The sequence below is a fragment of the Protopterus annectens genome, chromosome 2.part1, assembly GCF_019279795.1.
Source record: "Protopterus annectens isolate FY-2018-M chromosome 2.part1, PAN1.0, whole genome shotgun sequence".
NCBI classification, from domain to species: Eukaryota; Metazoa; Chordata; order Ceratodontiformes; family Protopteridae; genus Protopterus; species Protopterus annectens.
Genome location: NC_056729.1, coordinates 335,186,835 through 335,204,767, shown reverse-complemented (window position 1 = coordinate 335,204,767; position 17,933 = coordinate 335,186,835). Strand labels below are relative to the sequence as shown.

At 40.1% G+C, this 17,933-nt stretch overlaps 1 protein-coding gene across 1 annotated transcript in view; it reads right to left on the bottom strand.

Annotated features, from left to right (window-relative positions):
- The window catches only part of ANAPC4 (anaphase promoting complex subunit 4), a 1,069,940-nt gene that overhangs the window by 512,932 nt on the left and 539,075 nt on the right, over positions 1-17,933 (bottom strand). The window contains exon 16 of the mRNA XM_044062163.1: positions 15,034-15,089. Within this exon, the coding sequence (XP_043918098.1) occupies positions 15,034-15,089 (56 nt within the window). The remainder of the gene's footprint in view (positions 1-15,033; positions 15,090-17,933) is intronic.

Sequence of the window (17,933 nt, the reverse complement as noted above, 5' to 3'; positions counted from 1 at the left end):
AGGACCTTGGCAGAATAAACTTGGCTTCTTAACCACTTCCAGTAGGTTGAAGTTAGTCTGTGTTAGGCAGGGAGGCTAGAAAGAATGTGAAGAGGTGAGGCAATGAGGAATAGGACAGTTACAGATACCATATAGGCAGTGTAGAAAATACTTCACAAATATACATTCTTAAACAGGGATTTGTAGCTATCAAACATATTTTAAAAACTGTTAATATTTTTAAAAAAAACTCTAGGCAGCATACAGACTACTGAAGAAATATGCAATTTAAGCAGGGATGTTTATCCTTAAGAAACACTGTTAAAAAACTGTTACAAGGTTAAAACAATAGGCAGCGTACAACATACTTTAGAAATGTTCTGTTTTAAACACAGATGTGTAGCATTATAAACAGTATAAAACAAGCATCAGCATTGGGAGCAAAAGTATAATTATCTAAAGTACTAATGCACTTAATGCCAGAGTGATTTTACAGGTAGGAAATCTAATAGTAGATATGTTAGCAAATGTAGACACTACCTTTCAGTTCAGCAGCTTATTTCAATATCCAAATTAATGGTCGCTAGTGTATAGTACAGCTGTAGACATTACCTTTCAGTTCAGCGGCTTATTTCAATGTCCAAATTAATGGTCGCTAGTGTATAATACAGCTACTTTCTTGTGCAGTTCATACTTTTTCATTAGAACCTTCCATTGTTCAGAATCAAGGTGGATTCACCCTAAGAGGCTGCCCTATCCTTACTACGATGTAGCAGTCACAAATACACTAACATTTGATAATAGGTAGCCTTGATCAGTAAATTATCTGCTAACCGGTTTGGGTACGCTACTAAGTTAAACAGTATCTATGGAGTCTATATGTAACGCCAAGCCCACACGTGTCTGAGCGGGTACAACTGGGCCGGCGTTTTCTGTTTGCAGCCTGTATAAGGCAGGTATACCGATTAAGCAGTTCCCACACGTAGCTCTCAGTATGACAAACAACGATGGATGCCTCGGCTCGGACACACAGAACTTTATTAGACAACACTAATGACAGATAAATAAACGTTAAGCGCTTTCATCTGCTGATGCAGACTTCCTCAGAACGTATAAACTGACATTACAGAGCTCCTTATATATCACTTGTAAACCATTTTGGCGCCAATAATGATTAATTAATTAAAAACATTTTAGGAACTTCCTAAACAATTTTTAAGAATGCATTTTATCACACCTATATTTCAATAAACCCAGACTACTTTGCTCATATGCAATGACATAAAAACAATGATTACATATATTGTTAAAAATGCTCATAGTGTTAAAAATACATTTGTTATAAAATCAAACTGATATGATGCAAAATGCAGTCATGCTCCCATAACACTATAGATGCATGATATCCATCATAGTATCTAACTCTATAATAACTTTTAAAATATTAATAATACATAATGAATGACTATATCAATGTCATATTAATGTAAATTAATGTAAATGAATATAAATAGATAGTGGAATGACCTTACAATTGATCTAATCCTAACTATTTCATAGACTAATACATTATACAGTGGATACATTATTTATTTAGTATTAAAAAGGGTTTTATACTAAAATGGAAAGATACTTTAAACGACGCATATATGAGCATCAATATGCCATCAGTAAAAAAGATGATAGAAACGCCCTGTATCGACATATAAAAAATACTAATGATAGACATCAATTTAAGTACAACATTATTGATAAGGTAGAACCATCTCCCTATGGTGGAAATCTTAAAGCTATTCTTGCTATGAGAGAGAGCAAGTGGCAGATTTCCACGGACGCTACCAATTTTCCAGGGATTAATGACTTCATTAGTATAAAACCCTTTTTAATACTAAATAAATAATGTATCCACTGTATAATGTATTAGTCTATGAAATAGTTAGGATTAGATCAATTGTAAGGTCATTCCACTATCTATTTATATTCATTTACATTAATTTACATTAATATGACATTGATATAGTCATTCATTATGTATTATTAATATTTTAAAAGTTATTATAGAGTTAGATACTATGATGGATATCATGCATCTATAGTGTTATGGGAGCATGACTGCATTTTGCATCATATCAGTTTGATTTTATAACAAATGTATTTTTAACACTATGAGCATTTTTAACAATATATGTAATCATTGTTTTTATGTCATTGCATATGAGCAAAGTAGTCTGGGTTTATTGAAATATAGGTGTGATAAAATGCATTCTTAAAAATTGTTTAGGAAGTTCCTAAAATGTTTTTAATTAATTAATCATTATTACCAAAATGGTTTACAAGTGATATATAAGGAGCTCTGTAATGTCAGTTTATACGTTCTGAGGAAGTCTGCATCAGCAGATGAAAGCGCTTTAACGTTATTATCTGTCATTAGTGTTGTCTAATAAAGTTCTGTGTGTCCGAGCCGAGGCATCCATCGTTGTTTGTCATACTGAGAGCTACGTGTGGGAACTGCTTTTACAGTTTGATACCAACTTAGGTATACCGATTATTCAGGCTAATTCTTGTAGTATACCATTTTTCCCTTGATATTATGCCTTTAAAGACAATGGCCGAGGTATACAGCCTCTGCGAGTCATAGGAAGTAAATGCCTTAGTAGCGTGTTTCAGGAACACACACAACTCACTTACGTAGAGCTAAAATAGGGTGGAATTCAATAGGATATAGTTGTGATTAGCCCGAAATAATAGTTCTATTGTGCTAAGTTGCAATCTCTGGGATGCTACTGTGTTATGGAGTTATATGGAGCTTTAAAGAATGGCGCCAATCCCGCACGAGTCCGTGCGAGTATTGCAGAGTCGGCGTTTACTGTATGCAGTCGTTAGTTGGCAAGGGAAACTTTCTCTAGAGATTAATATCTGATTTAATCCCTCAAACTTCTGGTAAATGCGTCTAAACACAGCAGCCTAGTACTGCAATGCTAACGGTGCAGCCTAGTACTGCAATGCTAACGGTTAATAGCAGCACATAGCTCCATTGGTGGATACAAAAACATACACCGCCAAATAATGAGCACAGAATGCAGAGTGGGAACCAACAGTACAGAGCTGTGTTGGTTATACAAAAACATTAATTCTGTCCTAGACTTCGATGTCCTACCTAGGCAGGTAGGGAGGTAGTGCAATGGATAGTAATCACCAGATAAAACTCATATACTTAGCATGCAGTCTAGACTAACCACAAGAGCATTTAGATCTATCATAGAGATTAAACCAGATAAGACCATGTACTTAGCTTGCAGTCTAGGCTAATCACAGGGGAAATTAGATTTACCGTGGAGACATCACAGGCAAACAACAACACTCTTTAACAACAGTCGCAGAACCTTTCCTATGTTGCTCAAGGATAACAGGATAAGTTATCTAAACCCTTGTGTTGATTTAATACTAAAGCGTATTTGCAAACGAACAGCAAATGCACATACTACAACAATTAATCCTAGGCTAAAACATTGTTATATAGTCAATCAGTCTCCTCTGCCTGGAACAAACTCCCTCTCCACATATGCTCTCGTAGTAACCAGACTAGTTTCAAAATAGCATTACAGGAATTTCTGCTAAACTCGAGGATCTGCTCCTGTAATGACCCCCATGAATGTTCCCACCTCCATCCTCTCCCTCTCTTCCACTTTCATCCCCTTAATTAATCTCCCTTTCCTTTAGTGTGTCTATACCATCTCCTCATCCTATTACCTCAACCTATTTACTGCCCCCAGTAATTTCTGTTCTCCTATTTCTTCTACACCTCCTGTCCCCAGTCCATCCTTCAACTAAACGATGACTGGATTCTTAAGTGGGCCTCCATGCTCCTTTACTTTATTTATTTTTATTTACTTATTTATTTGCAGTTTGTTAACCGGGAACATCCACTGGGCCAAGATGAGCCCTTTTCAATGGAAGCCCGGGGAGAAAAACTCCAAAATGCATACATACAAAAATATCAGCAGTACATGCAAAGATAAAGTACATTAAAAAAACAAACTCAGCAGTAGTTAACATACAATATAATAGAAATTGACAGAAACATTAGATCATAACAAGCAATAGATTTGGATACAGGAGTAGCAATGAGATTCAGTATAACATAAAGTAGTACTGAACTATAAAGTGACAGTGAACTATGAGATGAAAAATATGCATGGCATTTTGGGTGGCAGGCAGATGCCTACACAAGCTAGGGTGTGAAAGGGGGAGAAGATGAAGGGAGAGAAAAGAAGACGTGAGATTAGAGAAAGGATTGAAGGACAAGAGAGTGGGAGTGGGAGAAGGAGTAGTAGGTTGTAAGTTAGGAGGGGTGAGAGCAGGAGCACTCCCATGTAGAAGAGAGATATGAATGTCTTAAAACAGGAAAGATTTTGTGTAGTTCGGAGGTGGGGAGGAAGTGAGTTCTATTTTCGTGCTAGGTAGAAAGATAAAAGAAGTTGCCCTCGGGTACGTGATGGTTTGTAGACTTCAAGGAGGTTTTGATTATTGGATCTGAGGGTTCGATCTGGAAGATGCATAATAAGGATGGAGGAGAGGGAGGGGCATTGGGATGGTTTGAAAATGAGTTTATGAGCAGTGGTTAGCTGGATATAAGAGAGGTAATTAAGGAGTTCAGGGAGTGTAAAGAGTAGCAGCAGTGAGAGGAGGACTTTGAGCTGGTAGCAAACAAACTTGGACATTTTATTCTAACAGGATGCCAGTTTAGCTTTGAGGGTGGCTTGAAGATTGGTAAGGAAGGGGCTCCATACACGAGGCAGGGAAGGAGGTATGTGGCAGAGAGGGTAAGCTTGGTTGCAGAAGTGAGGCAGCGATTGTGGCGATACAGCATTCCAAGATTCTGGTGAGTTTTTTTTTTTTATGTTGGTCGGAAGGTGAATGTCAAATTTTAGTTGTTGATCAATAAGGACACCTAGAAGCTTAGTTTGGGAGACTACTCCGATAAGAGTTTTATTTTGGTTAAGTTCAGAGAAACAGTTTACGTCTATTTTGGCATTCTTAGAAGGGGTAATGATAACAAGTTTGGTTTTGGATGCATTAAGAGTCAAGTGATTATTTAGCATCTATGGCTCAAGTGCTGTTGAATGCAGTTTGCGTTATTTGCATGAGTTTTGGAAGGGATTCAACAGAACAGATAATGGTAGAGTCTTCTGCATATTAGACAAGTTTGACATTGGGGATGCAGTAATGGAAGTCATTAATGATGATATTAAATAGAAGAGAGCCCAGGATAGAACCTTGGGTGATGCCAGTCAGGGTATCAAGCTAGGAGGAGGTGCAGTTGCTCCATTTGACGTCCTGCTGTCAACCAGGGAAGTAACTGGAGAGCCAATTTAGGGAGGAGGAAGAGAGATTAAGATGACAGAGCTTGGATATTAGTAGGTTATGGGAAATAGTATCAAAGGCCTTAGACAGGTCTAAGAAAAGGGATGATACGATATTGCTGGAATCGAGGGTACAGTTAATATTTTCAAGAAAGGAAAGTAGGGCTGTGGTGGTACTATGACCTGGTCTGAATCCATGTTGTGTTGGGGTTAGCAGGTGGTTATCTAAAAGGTGGGGTAAAAGTTGAAGATGGATACATTTTTCAAGAATTTTAGAGACAGGGGAGAGAATGGCTATGGGGAGAAATTAGAGATGTTGGTGTTCTTGCCTCCTTTGTGTAAGGGAATGATAAAAGGCTTTTTTTTTTCCAGAAGAGGGGAAAGTACACTTGTGTACACTTACCATAAATGTAGATGTGCAAGTGTATTCACTGTAGAAGTCATCACATTTGGGTTATCTGCTTGCAGTAGCCCAGTCAGCCTGATTATCAAAGTCTTGGGTCCTGCATCGGTTGCCATCTCATCTTCCATGATATCAGGTAGTCAGGGGTATAAACCATGCAGCCGATGCCATTACATCAGTTTTTCTTGCCCCAGATGTTAGCTGCCCCCCTAATGGGAAGCAATTAAATATATATATATATATATATATATATATATATATATACACACACACACACACACACACACACACACACACACACACACACACACGGTTATACCTCCAACAAAAAAGCAAATACACCAAAAAGCTTTTAAGCATAGTGAAGGACAATAGAGGTATAGCCAAAAGAAGACAGGGGGCTGGAGGGAGGTAACCAGGACTGCAACACTGAATACACTCGAACATCTACATTTATGGTAAGTGTACACAACTGTACTATGTTCTTCATGTTTCACTGTTGCAGTCATCACATTTGGGTAGATTCCCAAAGCTATGGATGGGAGGATGAATTTAGATAGTATTAGGACCAGCTATAAGCCCCTGCAAGACTGCAGTGGCAAAACCAGCGCTGGATTTAGAGAAAATTGGAAAATGGTAATGCTTGGGGAAAGTACGTACAGAACTCCAGGTAGCAGCTTCTAGGATGTCCCTGGTAGGGACTCCTCTGAGAAAGGCTGTAGAGGTAGATGCAGCCCTGGTTCAGTGTGGTCTTATCCCCTGTGGGATAGGTTTTCCATGGTGCTTATAGCAGAAATGAATGCAATGGCCTATCCATTTAAAAATGGTTTGCTTTGAAATGGCCTTTCCCTCTGCCCCTGCAGCAAAGGCCACCAGCAGCTGTTCAGATTTCCTTTGAGGTTTAGTCCTGTCCAAGTAAAATCTAAGTTGTCTGTGCACATCTAAGGAGTGCAGTATCCATTCTCCTTTGTTCTGTGGATTAGAAAAGAAGGTTGGGAAATGAATGGACTGATTAAGAGCCACACTGGATACTACCTTAGGCATGAAGGAGGGATTGGTCCTGAGGGACACCCTGTCCGCATGAAAGATGATGAAAGGCTCCACTGCCATAAGGGCCTGTAATTCAGACACCCTTCTTGCTGAAGTGATTGCTAAAAGGAAAGCTGTGTTCCAAGAAAGGAATTTTAACTCTGCACTTGCAGCTGGCTCAAAAGGAGGTAGAGTGAGTTTTTCCAATACAAAGTTAAAGTCCCAGGCTGGAGTTGGGGCTCTCCTGGGTAATCTTAAGTTTTTGGCCTCTTTGAGGAACTGCTAAAGCAGTGGATGAGAGAAGATGGATAGTTCTGTGTTGTAATGAGCTGAAATGGCTGAGGCATGAAATTTGATGGAGGAAAAGGAAAGGCCTTTGTGGAGCATCTCAGTTAAGTATTGAAGAATCTGAGGTAAATTAGGTGCTGCTGTGCCCAACAATTGAGTTTGGTTCCAGGAACAGAACCTTTTCCATTTTTCAGCACAAGATTTTCTAGTACTAGGCCTCCTTGCCTCCAGAATGACATCCAACACTTGTTTACTGAGGGATGGTAACGGAGAGATCAGGTATTTAGCCAGGCTGCCAGGTTCAGGGTTTGAAGCTGAGGATGCAGAATCTGGCCCTCCTGCTGGGACAGCAAGGTAGGAATCTGAGGCAGGTGTCATGGTGCTAGCAGTGACGCACTGCGCAAGAGGGGATACCAATGTTGGCATGGCCAGTCTGGTGCAATCAGTATCGTCCTTGATTTGTCGTGTTTGATCTTTAGTAGTACTTTAGACAGGAGAGGCAGAGGAGGAAAGGCATAAATTAACAGATTTTTCCAGGTGAAGGACAGGGCATTCACTGTCCAAGCTTGTTTGTGGGGAGTCCTTGTGCAGAATTTGTCCAATTGGTAGTTCTGGGGGGAGGCAAACAGGTCAATATCTGGGCTCCCCCATTTGTTCAACATGTTGAAAGTCTTTGGTTCCAGTTTCCACTCATATGGGTCCATGAGATTTCTGCTTAGTTCGTCTGCCAGTGTATTTAGCTTTCCTGGCAGGAATCGAGCCTGTAAGTGCACTTGGTAGCTCAAGGCTGTGTTCCACAGAGCCATGGCTAGTCTGCAGAGGGGTATGAATGGGTACCCCCCCCTGCTTGTTTATTTACCATATAACAGTGGTGCTGTCCCCATCGTTTTACCATTAATTTTCCTGGAAGAATTTGCTCCTTGAAGGCTTGCAGATCATTCTGTACAGCTAACATTTCATTTTGATTGATATGCAGGTGCATTTGACTTGGGTTCCATTTGCCCTGAATGCACTTCCCTGCCAGGTGAGCCCCCCCATGCATAGTCTGATGCATCTGTTGTTAGGTTTGGGTGGCAGGGGTTAGAGTGAATGGTAGTCCCTTGTTTTGGTGGCAGGCCTCTGTCCACCAAAGGAACTCTAGCTGTAGGCAAGGTATGATAGGAATCATTGCTTCTAGATCCTGAAAATGTTGACACCATAGGCTTTTTAGATACCATTGTAGTTTCCTCATATGCAGTCTTGCATATGGAATTTGGAGAATGCAGGAGGCCATGAACCGCAAGGCTTGCAGTATTTGCCTTGCAGATAGCAGGGTTTTTGTGGCCATTAGTTTGAAGTAAGCTGTCAAATGAATTTGTTTCTCTGGCATGAGGAAAGCTATCTGGGAAGTTGTATTCAAGCTTGCTCTCAGGAATATAATTTGTTGACAGGGTACAAGATGTGATTTATTTTCGTTTATGGTGTACCCCAGACAAGTTAGCACCTTTTGTACAAACGCCAGATGATTAAAAAGTATGTCCTGGCTTTCTGCCTGAATTAGACAATAGTCCAGCTATGGGTATATTTGAATATTTCTTTGCCTGCAAAATGCAATGACTGGAGCTAGGCACTTTGTGAATACTCTGGGTGCAGTAGATAAGCCAAAGGGAAGTGCAGAGAACTGACAGTGCATGTAGCCTGCTTTGAAGCGTAGGTATCTTCTGCAAGATTCCCTGATTGGGATGTGCGGGTAGGCTTCCTTTAAATCTAGTGTTGCCAACCAGGCATCCTTGCCTAGCATAGGAAGCAACTGGTGAAGAGTTAGCATCTTGAATTTTGGGATCACCAAAAAGGTGTTTAGGATAGAAAGGTCCAGGCTAGGGTGCCATGAGTTGTCTTTTCTGGGTACCAGGAAAAGTCTTGAGTAGAAACTTTGTCCCTTTTCCTCGTTTGGTACAGCTTGAATAGCCCTTATGCTTAAGAGAGAGAGTACTTGCTTTTGAGCCTCTGCCCAGTGATTTGGGGGTAGATCTGGCCAACCGTTTGGGGTTGGTAATGTGTGGAAGTGAAATCTGTATCCTTGGGAAACTATATTTAAAACGCATTTGTCCTGGGTAATGAGTTCCCAGTTTCTTGTCTGCAGAGCAATCTTTCCCCCTAAAGGAGCAGTTAGTTGAGAAGGGCTTGGAAGTTTTAAAGTTAAGTCATTGAGACAGTTTACCATAGGGGGGAGTCTTACTACTCCCTGATTTGGAAGTGGGAGCCCTGCACTGCTTAGTCCTGTGAGTACCTTGGGACTGAAGCCTGGGTGTTCTGCTGGTTCTGGGTTTGGACTGAAAAGGCCTGGAAGAGGCAGCAAAGGACCAATTCTTAGAGGGCCAATACCTACTAAATCTTGGAGGCTGTACTTGTAGGAAATCTTTAACAGTTTGCATAGATTTAGCTTTTTCCTCCATCTTTTTAAGTACTTCGTCTGCTTTGTTGCCAAACAGGCTGTCCTGATTTAAGGGAGCATCCAGAAATTTAGCTTTAACACCATCTGGCAAAGATTACTCCTTAAGCCAAGCATGCCTTTTAAGTACAGACCCAGTGATAGCAGCCCTGCAAGATGCCTCTAGTGAATCAAAGCCACATTGCAAAGTATGTTTTCCAACTTGTTCAGCAGAATGCATTAAATCCTGTAAATCCTTATTTTCAGCACAGTCAGGAATCAACATCATTTTCTGTTTAAGCAATCCAATAATATGCTGCTGATACTTTAACATATGAAACTGGCAGTTTAAGGCTCTAATGGCCAAGGTTGCAGAAGTGTATACCTTCTTACCCCATCTATCCAGCACCCTGGAATCTTTATCAGAGGGGGTAGGATTTTTGGCAGTAGTAGCCTTAATGCCCTTGGGTCCCTGTGAAATGGTCTCAGGATCCGCAGTAGGATTTTTAAAAAGGAACTTGTGGGAGTCAGGAACCCTGTAATATCTATCAGGTTTTCTGGGAGCAGGAGGTAAGAGTCAGGGGCCAAGCTAGATTCCAAAAAGGCATCATCAACAATGTCCAGTACAGGGGGGATAGCTAAAGGCCTGTGTTGGGGCACGAGTAAGAAATCCCTGAGCCTCTTTTTAGAATCAGAGTAATCCTGGCTTTCCCAGTGGAAATGCTCCCCAAGAGTATGCAATTTTTCACCAAAAGAGAAATCCTCTGGAGGGGAAGCAGAGGGAACTGAGTCCTCTGCATCAGAATCCTCATAGGTAGAGAAAAGTAAATCCTGGTCATCAGAGGAAACAAATTTCAGAATCCTGATCAGAAGTATCATAAGCAAATTCAGTCCTAGCTCTCTTAGAGGAGGAAGGTTGGCTTCCCCTGATTAAAGTAACAAGGTCTTCAGCCATTCTTCTAATTTGTTTTTTAGGCATAAAGGCCTGACCATGTGGTCTGGGCGTCGGTTTTCTAGGCATATATCTAGTTTTAGACCTTGAAGAAGAAGATGGCGTCAGTTTAATATGCAAGTCAGTAGGCATGAATACACCCTCAGAAGCCGGTGCCTGCACAGCGGCTCCGGACCCATCCAAGGTAGAGACATCCGCAGGTTCCACAATTGAAGCATCTCGCGGCATACCGGACTCTGAATGGGTCTCAGTAGAGGCCTGCGAATCTGAAGTAGTGAGTATCAGGGGCTGCGAAAGCTCCTGAGTTCCGGCGAACTGGCGACTAAGCTTAGGAGAAGCGTTGTAGGCAGCGTTGGACCTAGGCGGCCTGTCTCTGTCTTTATCTTTGCATTTTTTTCAGAATGTCGGTAGTCAGGTGGCTTACCGAAGACATTTCTGGATAATTGAACTGTGTACCAAAATATTTAGAAGCGTAAATATACAGACAACGAATAGTTCGTTGTTTAAATAAGGCAGAAAACCGACAGGAAAGTACGTCGTGGTCAGAGCCTAAGCAAGGAATACTGTACGAATGAACATCTTCATGAGGTATTTGCTTTCCACAAGAAATACAATTATTGATTTTTAATGACATCGGTTTAGAGCAAGAAAACGTTTCCCCCACGGGGAACTTAGCTTTAGTTGAAGACTTTGGTTCTGAAACTCGAAAAAGAAAATTTCAGGAGTCGGCCGACCGGCACTTGTGAACTGCTTCTGCTTCGGGCACTGCATGGCAAGAAAGACTGATGTAATGGCGTTGGCTGCATGCTTTATACCCCTGACTACCTGACGTCATGGAAGATGAGACAGCAACCGACGCAGGACCCAAGACTTTGATAATCAGGCCGACTGAGGGCTACTGCAAGCAGATAACCCAAATGTGATGACTGCAACAGTGAAACACGAACAACATCTTCGTAGGATTCTTGGATGGAACAATTGATTAAAATGCAGATGGGGATAACTATGCCATCAGAGGCCAGTTTAAGGAAGTTAGCAGGAAGGTTGTCTGGGACGTTGAAGCATGGTTTTAGTTTTTGGAGGAGTTTTTCTATAGTAGTGACAGAGATGGGCTTGAGGGAGAAGAGAGTTGGATGAAAAGCATTTGTGGCAGACAAAGAATAGCAGTGGGAAAGTGAAGTAGAAGGAGTGACAGGGTTTTGAGAGAAGGATATGCTAAGTTTGGCTATTGAGTCTATGAAGAATGAGTTAAATATGGAGGCTATGATATGGTCTGGGGAGCTGGGGTCAGGACAGGGATTGTCTTTCTGGCTGGGGTTAAGGAGGGCAGTGATACTGTTCCAGAATTTTTTTTGGGTGGATTTGTGATTATTTTGGAGCTTGGAGTAGTAGTCTTTGTGGTCGGAAGTGATTTGTTTTTTTAACTCTTTAAGGAAGTTTTTTATATTCAGTGAGGGAGTTGGGAGTTTTTTGTTTTTAATGGCGTTTCCATGATTTATTACAAGTATGCATGAAGGTTAATGCTTCTTTGGAGAGCCAAGGGGTAGTTTTGGATTTAATTTGGATTATTCTGGGAGGGGTGGGCTGTTTAGCAGGTTAATGAAAGAAGTGTTAAAGTAAGTAACGCCATTGTCAAGAGGAAGAGTTTTCAGGGGCTCTGGTTCATCTTTTTTAAGAGTCAGAAAAGGATTGTGGGTTGAAATTTTTAAGGTTGTGGGTTAAGATGTGGTTATGTTGCAAGTCTAGGGAGGAAGGAGTGAAGTGTATGAAGTCAGGCAGGTGATCACTGAGGGAATCGGACAAAGTGCCACTGTCAGAGATGCTACTGGGATGGGAGACTAATATCCAGTCCAGAATACTGCCTAAAGAGTTGTCTTTAATTTGGTCTAGTAGGAGAGTTATCTAACTGAGAAAAGTTATATAGGTTAATATTCTGGGAAGTGGTGGTTGACTGAATAGAAGTCCAGTTAATGTTAATGTCTCCTACGATGATAGTTTCGTTTGAAATACTAGCTGAGAACTGAGAGGATATCCTCAAGAATGGAGATGCTATTTCCAGGTGGAATGTATAGTGTAGCAATAGTTATGCTTTTGTGGTTGCTGATTTTTAGAAGGGTTATGGTTATTTCAGCTATGCCGAATTTAGCTATGTGGTTGGTATAAGGAGTGACTGTTAAAGAGGAGGAATAAAGCAGGGCTACTCCACCTCCTTTCTTTTGATGTCTGTCATTTCTTATGATTCTGTAGTTGGGTGGGGTGATTTCAGCGTCTTTCAGATGTGGGTTGAGCCATGTTTCAGAGACTGATACTATGTCAGGGTTGTTATGAGAAAGTCAAGCATGAAAGATGGGTAGTTTGTTACATAGGCTTTGGGTGTCAATAGTGGTGAAGAGAAGAGATTTGTGAGGAGAGGGTGAAGGGGTTGGAGTTGGGTGTGGTGTGGTTTCTGATTGACGGGAGGTCCAGGGTTGCACTGAATGTCACCTGAAAAAAGGACAGAGATAAACTCGAGGAGATGGGTTGATGGTTTATCTTCACGTTTGTATTTTGTTCTTTTGCTGTTACTATACTGTATAATACGAATTTCTGACATATGATTTATTCTTGGTATCTCTATTTGCATGCTACAAATATTATCTGATGTAATTATTTTTCCTATTCGATTTTTACTATGTATAATGACAAAACTTTCATTTGCTGCTAGTCTTGTTTTATTTTTTCACTATATAGCTAAATTTTATGTAACCTAGAGCTTTTCTCTTCAAGTTTCTGCTGAAAAAGGGCACCCTGCCCAGCCAGACTAACCTGGTTAACAAATGTCAAATAAATAAATAAAAATATGTATCATAACAGAAGTGAGAGGCAATTTCCCAGGCAGAGTTTGGAAGAAAATACACTGGAAGATGCTTAGCCTCCCAATCCCTTATCTTCTATCTAATACTATTGCAAAACTGCGAAAAGAAAGCCCTTGTGCCACTCTTGGAGCTGGTCACCCTTATATACCACTGTCTTTGGGGCTGTGATTATGACCTTGGACTTTTCCTGTCATCTTCTGCAGATGGTGTTACCAAGGCACTTCCACTTATGATAGTACTTTACACTGTGCACCTGCCCAAGTCAGTATAATCAATGCTAGTGTGGATTCTAACTTAAGATGTATAAGCATGTAAACACACTAAATCAAATGTGACAAATTTCCAGTGACAAAAGTTAGGAATGAAAGCTGAACTGTGGCAGCAAAATAAAGATAATAAGGAGTTCATGGGCAGAGTGTGCCTTTCTTGCCTAGTATCTGATATCACACTGTGTGCTAGTAGGAGGCCCTTTCTACCCCGACAGCACAGACCAGAACTTGAGCTGGAGAAATTTCAGAAATGAAGCAAACTAGGGACACCAAAGGAGAACTCTCAAGAGCTACCAAAAGCAGGGGGCCTTCAAAGTCAGAATGGTGGTTAATGTAATGTGCTTGTTCCTATCGATGCAAGAAAAAAAATGATGGGGAAACAGGAAATGCTCCTTTTGATCTTTCACAGACATCTGAAAATGAGTGCAGGAGCTCCTCCTGAAAAACAACTATTAAAAGGGGTCTACCACAAGCACCAGAGTCCCACGTGCCCAAATACCACTATCTCACTTGTCAGAGACTTGGATGTCTTGTAGTTGACATGGTTAGCCGCCCACACTCAAACTTAACCACGTGTTCGGATGAGGTGCAGCAGCTGTGTGAAGACAGTGGTGCTGCCACACCTTGCCTGAACACAACAGCCAAGCTGAGGCAAGGATAGTACAGAACTGGAGGGGGGGAATGGAAGGGAGCAGAAGTACAGGTTGGGGTTTCAGGCAGGAATTGGAAAGGGATTTAGTTTTATAATAGGGGGAAGTTTTAGGTTTAGAGAGAGGGAGGGAGTTTAAGGTTAGGGACCAGGAAGGAAGTTTAAGGTTAGGCAGCCACCTGAGACTTTAGCTTTAGGGATAGGAAGTAAGTTTTAGGTTTAGGAAGCATAAGCAGCAGTGGAATTTTAGGGTTAAGGAGTGATTGGGGACTTCAGTTTTTGGGAAGGGGAGTGGAACTCTAGATTTCGGGAGCAATGAGAATTTGGGGTTAAGAACAGCAATGCTATGGTTAGGATTGGGGAGCGAGAAGGAGTTTTACAGTTAAAGTTAGGGTTCTGGTAAGGTTATGCAGTTTATTATGGGTGGGAGGCTCAGTAATTCACTAAAATTGGGCTACTGGGAGCCAGGGCACTTGCCAGTTAGAGCAACTGGCAGTGAGCAAGCTTGTTATGAGCTAACCTGCAAGTGAACACTTGTAGACTCCTAGTAAAGAAATTAGGTCAAAAATCTCCCTCTGGTAATGGGAGGTATTTAAAAGCAGTTAAGAAGTACTATTCAAAATGCCATACAAAATCAGGGGTTGTAACATTTACAGAAATAGCACAAAATCAAAAGTGTGTTTTTGGAAAATTATTAATCTTTTCTGAGTTCTGAGGATATTTTTATGTTACAGTACACAGTATTTTCCTGTAAAGAACAATGGTGGTGGTACATTTGAAAGATAACTCTTGCCATATGATTAGTAAAAACAAGCAAATGGTAGCAGTATACCTACCAACATATAACCACCGAAAAAAGGCTCTGAAGTTTTTCATACTACTTTCTATAACTCTGAAAAAGAACACATGACTGTTACATATACATGTACAAGTAATTAGCATTTTGTTGCAGTTAGAATATTGGAAAAATACATTTGTGCATCACATAACAGCGTAGAGATTACTCTTTTGCAGACATCTGTCTTCTTTATTTTTGTATCTCTTTGTAACATCCTTTCTGATATCAGCCAGACCCAGCCACCACCCTTTTATCCTCTAGTAGAGTCTACAGGTCAAAACAGACTCACTGGCTCCCCAGTACATTGTGACAATAACTGAGCATGCTAAAAACTTGTTGGCTGGAATTTGAAGCCAAATGGATGCAGATTACTCCTATTTTTAAGAAAGCTGACTGCAAAAACATACACAGAAGTCGTTACTCTATATGTAAAGAAAATGTTAGGTGTACTCCACTAAAATGTTGTACATACAGAATGACTATTTTAATGCTCTGCTTTTTATTATTAAAAAATATATTAATTCAATTATATTTACTTTTTTACGTTTTATGTTCACTTTACTTAAGCATTACTAAACATGATTAAATATTTTATACATTAAAACAGAAAAAAATATTTGCAGCAAGTGGACAGGAGAAAATCAAAATATTTTTAAATAATACTGTTTATTTGTCTGTTATAATTTTCAATAAAATGATATAATTAAATGTCAAAGAAAATGTACCATCACAATGTACTGGGGAGCCAGTGAGTCTGTGTGGTTGGGAGGGTGGCCTAATGGTTAAGATGTTTGCCTTACAAACAACAAGGTGCAGGGTTTGAGTCTCACAAGGGTAACTGGCTAGGCTTAAAATGGCTCGCAAGGGCAGTTAGCTTAGTACTAATCTATGAACCTAATCTACGAACAGCAACAACTAACAGCACCTTTACCTTATATTTTGGAATATTTCATCAGACCTTTTTTAATAATTTAAAATTTACTTTAGTAGGCCAAGTACTGTACTATTACGCTTGCTAACAGAGAAGAATCTTGAGACACAGAATTACCAAGATCACAAAAACAGAAGTTTCTAGTAATACATACATTTTTAATATCATAGTATGTATGCATTTAGAGCATTTAAAAAAGAAGTTTTAAAAGGAGAATTTATTTCCATTTGTATCCTGACTTCCTGCAACAATGTTTTAATGAAGAATTAGAATTGGTGAATAACAAACATTTGGTAAAAGATATCCCAAAGAATTAAAGTAAACAGTACAAAATAAGGTAATTATACACTGGCAGATGTGATATTTACAAGCACAATCTACATGGATTTCAATTAATCCATTGGCTTACTGATGGTCCCAATGAACAGTCTAGATATTCCAGCTATTAGGAACATCATCACAATTACATCACGTTACAGACAAAAACTCACATCAGGGAAGTGGTGGCTAATAAAGCACTCTTTATTAATAAGAATTTTGACCATAAGGGGCACTTTGTAAAGAAGAATGCCACAGTGTTACTGTAATAGTAACAGTAAGTGTAAGAGGACCCCTTTGTAAAACATGGACACAATGTAGATATATTTCAAATTCACCCTCCTTCCGTTGTACCAACACTATTAAAGGTTACATGGCACAAGGTTATATTACCTGCTATTTATAGAATTAAATTTATGCAGCTAGTTGTAGCATCTGCAAGTCAATCTACATAGGGCATACCACCAAATGGCCAAATGTATTATTACCTTTGAACATACACATGATCTTCAACAAATTATTACAATGTTCTGATTTGTCATTCTATAACTTGTCCCAACTTTAAGAGACTTTTGCTTTATATTTCACATAATGCTGAATTTGATATATGGGGTGGGAAGGTTTGAAAAGCCTCCTTAGTTTCAAAGAATACAGCTGGCAGACGATAAACACACTTTTTTTTCAGGACTGAACATTTAAATTTTAAAACAGTAATCAAAAAAAGGGACATTTGAAGCAGTGACTACACCTTGAGCACTTAGATATTTTGCATCTATCAGCTTTATGATCTGAATATGCCACCAATATGCTTCCCTTTTGACACAAGATACCACTGGTATCATTGTTTCCAGTGGGTCCATCTGTTGGTCCCAACAGTACCAAGGGAAACACTGCAGTTTTCTCACATGAAACCTGGATAGGGGAATCATCACAATGGTGTAGGCCATGTGGCCCAATAAGCTCAGGGCCTGTCTGACAATCAATTTGGATGTTATGTTACGTTCTGGAACATGGTTCTGGAACACGAACGTGGAAGTGGACTTTCTTCATGAGGTGAAAGGTCCTGCATAGGCTGGTGTCCAGCAGGACCCCAAGGAAGATAATTCTTTGAGAAGGATACATTTCACTTTTGTTCAAGGTGAATCTCAGCTTGCAAAGGCACCGAAGAGTGTGCTCTAAGGCCTTCTGTATTGCCTCTAAAGTTTGGGTCTGGATTGGACAGTTGCCCGGATATGGTTAAATACTGATACTCTTGGATTCTGAGATATCACTGAGGCCTGGCATTTTGGAAATATTCTAGGCACAGCAGTAAACCAAAGAGCAAGAAGCTAATAAGGTAACAAACCAACACAGATCTCAAAATATGCCTGTGATCCTCGAAGATGGGAATACGCTAACTAAGAGATTTTAAGGGCTTAGAAGTGGATGAGGTGCCTGTAGGATAATTCTGGTACCTATAAGAACTTGAAAGGTCCAAAATGCTTCTCCAGGGTCTGTCCTTTCTTAGAACTATAAACAATATAATGCCTTTTTTAGGCAAAGTTCAAAGGGCAAAACCACCACCGTAACAGGTACAATCATGCAAAATCTGAAGGTAATGCTACTCAATGCTAGAAGTCTAAACCTCAAAATGCACTCTCTCGAGGCAC